The sequence below is a fragment of the Dreissena polymorpha genome, chromosome 4 (genome assembly GCF_020536995.1).
Source record: "Dreissena polymorpha isolate Duluth1 chromosome 4, UMN_Dpol_1.0, whole genome shotgun sequence".
In the NCBI taxonomy this organism is placed as follows: domain Eukaryota; kingdom Metazoa; phylum Mollusca; class Bivalvia; order Myida; family Dreissenidae; genus Dreissena; species Dreissena polymorpha.
In genome coordinates, this window is record NC_068358.1 from 33,463,916 (window position 1) to 33,472,543 (window position 8,628).

Consider the following 8,628-nt stretch of genomic DNA (forward strand, 5'->3'; position numbering starts at 1 on the left):
TTGAGTTTAGACCCAGGCTAGCACGGAAAATTCTCGATAGTTTGCAACAGTAGAAATATGAAGCTTTCTAAGAAATCCTATATATGAAATTGCATCTCCAGAATCCTAAAGATTTTCAGATTTGCCACTGGTATTAGGAGATGGCAATGAAAAATTTTACTGCAATATTTCACATTTTATTTCTCCATTTTCTAATATATTTATCAGCCTATTAATTGACATTTTGAAATTAAATGGTAACATATACTGGTTAAACATATGTTAATTCATGTATCCTTGTAGATAACAATTCTAAGTATAAAAAACATTTTGTAAGCAATATCATGACCATTATATGATGAAAGTAAATAAAAATGTAATTAATACGATGAACATTTCCTAAAATACAGTGCATTCTCAGAGATATCTTCTTTCTATATATTGGTAATTTGGATTATATCATCGTTTTTGGTAACAAAGTAAAATTAATGGTTAAATGGTTATTATTTAAGACTCATCACCGCTTAAACATATTCTTATAGATATAATTTTTCAAAAACAGGTTTCCAATGAATAGAGAAGACATTGTCAAAGAGAAGAGGGTCTTTTACGACAAATGTGGATTTCCAAATCTTGTTGGAGCAGTGGATGGGACCTTAATCCCAATCACTACTCCAACTGTAGATGAGGAAGTCTACATTTGTCGTAAAGGTTATCACGCCATCAACTGCCAGGCCATAGTTAACACCAGTTTGAAGTATGTATACACTCTTAAATAATGTAGTAACTATGTTTTTATTTAACTATGAGATCATATTTTGTTGTGAAATGCATTACAATTGTAAAGTACAAATATCGTAAAACACTTCTCCTATTTCCTTTTTAGTTTGACATATTACAAAACATTCCAGTGGTACAACCATAATATACAATTATGAGTTAATGTCAGACCTGAACTCAGGGGTAATTTGTCAAAATTGCATTCCACTGATTGTTAGTTATTATTTTGCTAATTGCTTGTTCTAAACGTATCCTTTAAAGTTGGTCATTAATTTAGAAATAATGCATTTCAGGTTTATTGATGTTGTTGCGAGATGGCCGGGGTCTACCCATGATGGAGCGGTCTTTGACAATTCAAGAATTAAGGTAAAATAAATAATTCTTTATGTATCAGAATCTAGTTACCATAATTATTAGTGCACAATGGGATAACACTATTGCCTGTTGCATATTGTTAATAATTTAAAAGTATGAAAATACCAAAAATTGTAAAAAAGTTGTGACCTATGATACTCTTACTCATGTCTGAGTATCAATCGCTCACCACTACTCAATGTGAGCAAGAAGTCAAAGGCTTACAGAGCAAAACTGGCCAAATTAATCTGACCGCTGTGATATGACATTGTTGTTAAAAACGACGTTAAATCCAAACAACCAAACCAAAAATGCATTACTCGTACAACTATAATTAACTGATACTGTTTTTAATTTGCAGTACTGAAAACAATATGTTTATTTATTTTTTATCATCTTCATTTTAAATTATAAACACAATTGTGTATGACTTGAAAATGAACACATTAAAAAAGGACATAAATATATGTTACTGATACAAAGGCTATATAGTGTTATTTATCACATGCTTTACCATTTAATACAACCATTACATATTTTTTTTATTACACATGTGTAATACAACATTTTAAAGCGTTTTCATTGGCTTAGTTTTCGTTTATTGACCAATCGCATTTTGTTATTTTTCTGAAATGACGTTGCAACGTCAAATGACGTCACGAAATGTAAACAACATTCCAGATTTATCATTATGTTTGCGTAAATATTTATTTAATTTGCTCATTTAAACGCATGTGATAAAAAAAATCTGACACTTGTTGTCATATCATACCATATTTTATTAAACTCGTCCAGGAAATTCGTTAGTAAGCTCGTCAAAGGCTCTCTAACTAACACAATTCTTGAACTCGTTTTATAAAATATTGTATGATATGACAACTCGTGCCATTTCCTATATTTATAAGTTGTGATTTGATTTTTACATGTTTCACTCCAGGGACATCTTGATGTTACTGCAAATGTCATTCTCCTGGGCGACAGTGGCTACGCCCTGAGTCCTTCCCTACTCACCCCCATAAGGAATCTCCATACCCAACAGGAAGAGCGGTACAACCGCAGACACAAGAGGGGTCGGGAAGTTGTGGAACGGGCATTTGGAATATTAAAGTCAAGATTCAGGTATAACTAGAGCTGTGTTTGTGAAACACAATGCCCCCTTTGAAGCTACATTTTTTTTGTATATATTTGACCATTGACCTTGAAGGATGACCTTGACCTTTCACCACTCAAAATGTGCAGCTCCATGATATACATATGCGTGAAAAATATTAAGTTGCTATCTTCAATATTGCATAAGATATGACCAAGGTTAAAGTTTTGGGACTGAATGACAGACAGACACACAGGCCAAAAACAATATACACCCGATCCTTCTATCTGGGGGCAAAAAAATGATCTATTCTTCCTATCATAGATATTCTTATTTTACATATCAGACAAATATATTGTGAAATCAAATATCCCAATAAATACCCTGTGTATTTTAAATAAAAAGTGTTATACACGGAACATAATTGTTAAAGCATTTATAGCTATATTTATAAATTTATTATATATTTAAATTAAAAATGATTGTGCATTTTCTTCATTACCTGGGAATCTCAAAATTTTGTCCTGCAAACATGTATTATGAGTGTATCACAGACATGTTTTCATGTCTACCATGTTAAAATAACATAATACAGCAATTGAAATGTAATACAAATATTTGGACAATAATAACAGTTGATCTACTGGAATATATAGTATCAATTGATGCTTATCTCAGAACTGACCAGTTCAATGGAGAATAGAAAGTTTAAGGAGTATTCATTATGTGTTTCCTTACTTATAGATGTCTACATCGATCAGGGGGTGTTCTGCCCTATAAGCCACATCAGTGTGCGGCCTTGTTTGTTGCGTGCTGCCGCCTGCATAATCTTCTGATGGAAAATGGGGATGAACAAGAAGTCGATGCTGATGTACAGGAGGAGGATGACAATGATGATGACCGTGTTTAAGTTGAACACAATCAACGTAGTGCTGCTGTTCGGGAGTTTTATTTTAATCTAAATTAACATTCTTTTTTATTTTAAAGGTGATATGAGGTTACAGAGCCGGGGACATAGACAAAACAAGTCTATAAAATGTGTGTTTATTTACATCTGATAAAGACAAAACAAGTCTATAAAATGTGTGTTCACTTACGTCTTGTTAAGACAAACCAAGTCTATAAAATGTGTGTTAATTTACATCAGATAAAGACAAAACAAGTCTATAAAATGTGTGTTCATTTACGTCTGAAAAAGACAAAACAAGTCTATAAAATGTGTGCTGAATGAGACATAGCTGATTAAATATGTTTTGGGGCTGAGGGACATAGCTGATATTATAGCTTTTGGGCCATGTGATTTAGCTGATTATATAGGTTCTTGGGCCGGGGGATATAGCTGATATCATAGGTTTTGGGGTTATGGAACATAGCTGATATTATAGGTTTGGGGGCTGTCGTGCATGTGTCGTCAGCAATTACCTTGTTAACCGTCTAGAAGCCACATTTATTTTCAATAACCATAAATCTTGGTCAGAAGATTTGTATGAGTGAAATATCGGTCAAGTTTGAAACTGGGTGACCTCGGGTTAAAAACTTGGTCTCCAGATCGATTGGAAGAAAAGCTTGTTAACGCTCTAGAGGCCACATTTATAGCACAATTAGCATACATCTTGGTCAGAACATTTTATCGACTGAGATCACAAAAGAGTTTGAAACTGGGTCACCTCTGGTCAAAAAGTAGATCATCAGGTCAAATTGAAAACTTTTTTAAATACTCTTTTGCATCATTGCACAAACATCATAGTGCATGGTATTACATGCTTGGTGCAACTCATGTGAGTGCTTTATGGCTATTTGGCCCTTTTGTTAAATTGTAGATTAAAATGTTTCTTTTTATGTCCCCTAGCACTATAGTAGGGAACATATTGTTTTTGCCATGTTTGTTGTTTGTTTGTGTGTTTGCGTCAAACTTTCAACATTTGCCATAACTTTTGCTATATTGAAGATAGCAACATGATATTTGGCATGCATGTGTACCTCATGGAGCTGCTTATTCTGAGTGGTGAAAGGTCAAGGTCATCCTTCAAGGTTAAAGGTCAAATATAAAGCTTCAAAGCGGCGCCGTTAGGGAAATAGTGTTTATGACAAAAACATTTTTTGTTTTACAGTAGAATTGCAATAACTCGAGCTGGCGATTTCTCGAAAACTGGCAATTACTCGAGCATGAAAGGAAGTCCCTAACCTTTTCCTTTAATTTCTATATAAAATACCCGCAATAACTCAAACATGCGATTTTCAATAACTCGAGGATGTGTGCTGGTCCCTGAAAGGCATTTCACACGTAATTAACTGGCAATTATTCGAGGACACTTTCTCGTGTGGTCGGTGCTAAAAATATTCGAGTTGTGGAAACTGGGCAATCAAGCAGACTAAAACGCTTGATAAGGTGTGAAGTTAGTCGCAGTTTGAGAAACACAGTAAATTGCCATCCTTTGAGACACAAATAAAAGCTACACCGTTTTAATGATAATTTAATGATTACCAGCAATAACTAATTATGATAAAATGTATGGTATAAAAAGAATGAACGATCATTCTCATTGTTTTGTTTAGTATACTGTAACCTTAAGCGATTTTTTTCTTACAAATCCTTTTCTTTTCCAAGCACAGTCTAACATGTAAATAAAGCGTTTGCGGTCAGAAGTTAAGCATCACCAACAAAAACAGTGAAAACAAATGATACCATGGATTACTCGAAACTTGCGATTACTCGAGCATTGAGGTCAGTCCCGTGCGTCCTCGAGTTATCGCAGTTTTACTTTTTAGCTCAACTATTATATATGAAATATATATGCATGAAGTGGAGCTATAGCCTATCCTACTCACCCAGGTGCGTGCATCTGCTTGAGCGTTGGAATGTTAAAGTTTGCGTACCACCTCAAATATTTTCTATGCCCCTTGACATATTCCTTTCATATTTTGCACACTTCTTAACCAACATGACCCCAACCTGTTAACATAAGCAGACAACTGTATAAAGCACTTTGTAAGAATTATGGCCACTTTTTCACTTAGAATATGCATATTATTGATAAATCTATGTTAAAGTTTGCGTACCTTCTCAAATATTTTCTAGGTACCTTGTCATTTTGCTTTTATATTTTGCATACTTCTTTGCCAACATGACCCGAATCTATAAACATGAGCAGACAACTATACCAAACATTTTGTAAGCATTATGTTCCCTTTTCATCCTTAGAAAATTGAAAATTTGGTTAAGTTTTGTGTTTAGGTTCTTTTTATTCCTAAAGTATCAAAGCTATTGCTTTCATACTTGCAACACTTACAATACTCACTTTCATAAGGGGACTGAGCAGGCAAAGTTATATAACTCTGACTGGCATTTTGACAGAATTATGGTCCCTTATATACTAAACTTAGATAATTTAACTTTTGGTTAAGTTTTGTGTTTTGGTCCATTTTACTCCTAAAGTATCATAGCTATTGCTTTCAGACTCGCTAACTATCATAAGGGGACTGAGCCGGACAAGTTGCATAACTCTGGTTGGAATTTTAACGGAATGATGGCCCTTTATGTATAATTAACTTTTAATATTTTGTTAAATTGCCTTATGGACATCACTGCATTAGTGTAAGGCGGTAGCGTTGATGTAGATTTCTGCTTCTATTGGTATCAGTTGAAAGTTATTTGTTATTGTTATACTATTATTGTAAATGTTTTCAGTGTTCAATTTTATATTTTTAAAATATTGCTTTGAATCATATAGAATGTTTCTTCAAAGTGTTTTGTCTTGAATGTACCTGTATTTAATGTTAATAATAAGAATATTTCTAATAGTCTTTTGTCAATTACTCTTGTTATTTTAAACCATGGGGCATTTTTCATTGATGTGCACTTTAATTTAAGTCCATCCGTGGGTTCGTTTCACATTCTTGTATGCACCACCTAACTTTTACTAATTAGATTATCATTAAGATCTGCTGTGCATATTGTACAAGATTTACAATCAGACTATTTTTTAGTTATTTATTGACATTTGTTGAATTTTACAAGTAAACATTGTTGAATTTTGACAGCATTAAATTTGGCTGTACTTTAGAAGGAAAATATGAACTACCATTTTATTTAAATAAATGATAAAAAGAAAACCAATCATAAATTAAGCATGGACTTCTTTTTTTGTTCACCACATGTTTATACGCATTCTGCATAATGCATATGTTGGTGGATGTTATGTCTGAGACGTATTCTTGTTGGTACTGGTTTTGGAGGTAGTATAGTAGCAGCCAATAAATAGATCATTAAGTTTATTATATGTTGTTTTATTTGATTGTTATATGCACGTTTGGAAAAAAGGAACATATTATGTTAAACAGTATTCATCTGATCTTAACCAATCTTTGTCAGAAGTTGAATTAGGATGATATATAGGCCAACTTCGAAGATGGGTCATGTAGTGTCAGATACTAGGTAATATGGTCACTTAATGCATTTTCAGCATTCGGCATGTTGTTCGGCTCTAATTCGAACAATATTCATCCGATCTTCCCCAATCTTATTTAGGATTCGCATCTTGTTTATATAGGTCAAATTCGAATGTAGGTTATATATGCTTAAAAAGTATGTCAAAGTATTACTTGGTGTATTGTTAACATTCAACATGTTGTCCAGGCTCTAATGCAATCAGTATTGATCTGATTTTCATCAATCTCGGTCAGTGTTGCATGATATCGTGTTTGCTAATTTTGCAAAAAAAATCCCACACAAAAACGTCATTCATTTCTCAATGTATGGTTTCTTACTTGCATATTTGTGGTAAGTCGGTTACTAAGATATTGATATCAATCATCAAAGAAAGTTGTTTTCAATCATGATACAATAAATAAAAGGGACAGCATCATACAATCACTGTATATTAAAAATATTTTAGGCAGATTTGTGTCTGTTATACTATTTGCTATGATGCAAGAAGTTTGTATTTGTAGATTGATAATCTAGTAATCGCCAGAAGGCCGTCAAAAGGAACGCTTGGTAGACTATTTGAAAAAGCGGAAGTCCTATTTGAAAACGTCATAACAGTCATTATTAATCGATTCATTTATGTTAAAGTTCCCATTCAGACTATCAGCAACCGAAGGTTTCATTCATAAAAACTATTGACCATTAAAATATGTTCCGCTCTCTGGAAACAAATACACGTGATGTTTACCTTGTTAAGTTGTCAACCATGCTTTTATCGGCTGGAATTGTTTCATAAACGCTCCGCTGAAATCAAATAAAGTTAAAGTTGATTGTTGACTTTAAGCGGATGATATCAATACGAGAATAGCTGCGAATGCGACATCTATTCATTAGTGAGCAGCGTTCTCGAAAAACAGGGCTTAATGCATGTGCGTGTAGTGTCGCAGGGACGAACCTTTCCGTATAGACTAGCTTTTGGTTTTGGAAATACTTCTTAAAAACGAAAAATTCCATACAAGCAAAAAGAATAGACCGTGGTTAGTTTGTACGGAATTATATTACCAGTTCCATTCATAGGAAACGGTTCCCTGGTTTGTAACATCAAATACTTAAAATTGCGAATACATAATACTTTGCGAAAACAGAGTAGTTAATAGTACATGGAAAAACGATGGAATGTATAGAAAAATATTAATCGTAATGAAAAAAAAAAGTTTTCTTACTTTTAGTGGAGAAGCAAAAATTACGTTTATATAAGCTGTAACTGTCGTTTCAACTTTGAAGACGATCTTTTTTAATTTGCTGACTTCGTTTTCAAATGTCGCCATTTATGAATTTTTATAAAATATAATACTCGACTCGACAAATGCTTTTCGTGCGGCACTTCAATTTATTTAAGAAGAATTCGTATAGAAACACTGTTTTTATGATTAAGAAGATAATTTAAGTGCACTTGTTGAACAGATCTACACTAAACATATAGGATCTTCCAACTTCGTAACCAGCGACCGCAACTGGTATTGTTCGCAGTTTGCAGTATTCGTTCAACCCGGATGTTTTCAAGTACCCGACTACCATAGAAGCCCTAGAAGGAGGGCTCGCTGGGTAAATTTCAACATATTCTCAACAGGCAGGGTTGTAGAGTACTTTCGACTTGTATAGGTCCAATACGTCATAAAGTACATTTGATGATCGCTCTGTGAAAGCGGCGTTTAATGCACGTCCGTAAAGTTTCGTCTTTGATTTGCATGTGCAGTCTTCACAGCTGTGACGAAAGTCTCAAATTTATAGAATTAAAATGAAGTATCTTCTTAGCGAAAATCCAGTTAAGACAGAAATTAATTTCCCTGATTAGCCTGTAGCCACCGTCCAGGCTAATCTGGGACGACTCTTTACGCACACGCATGTAGCCCCATTTTCACTGAGCGCGGGCGGCGGCTCAAATGTATGAGTAAATTTCATTTTGCATTTGTGTGAATATCTTCTATCGCAGCTTTAT

At 33.8% G+C, this 8,628-nt stretch overlaps 1 protein-coding gene across 1 annotated transcript; it reads left to right on the forward strand.

Moving 5' to 3' along the window:
* The first annotated feature begins 547 nt into the window (after positions 1-547).
* Positions 548-4,085, forward strand: LOC127879466 (putative nuclease HARBI1). Its single transcript, XM_052426317.1, has 4 exons — positions 548-736; positions 1,053-1,125; positions 2,051-2,232; positions 2,948-4,085. The coding sequence occupies exons 1-4, from the start codon at positions 549-551 to the stop codon at positions 3,111-3,113; spliced, it is 609 nt and encodes a 202-aa protein (XP_052282277.1). The 5' UTR covers position 548; the 3' UTR covers positions 3,114-4,085.
* Positions 4,086-8,628: the final 4,543 nt, after the last annotated feature.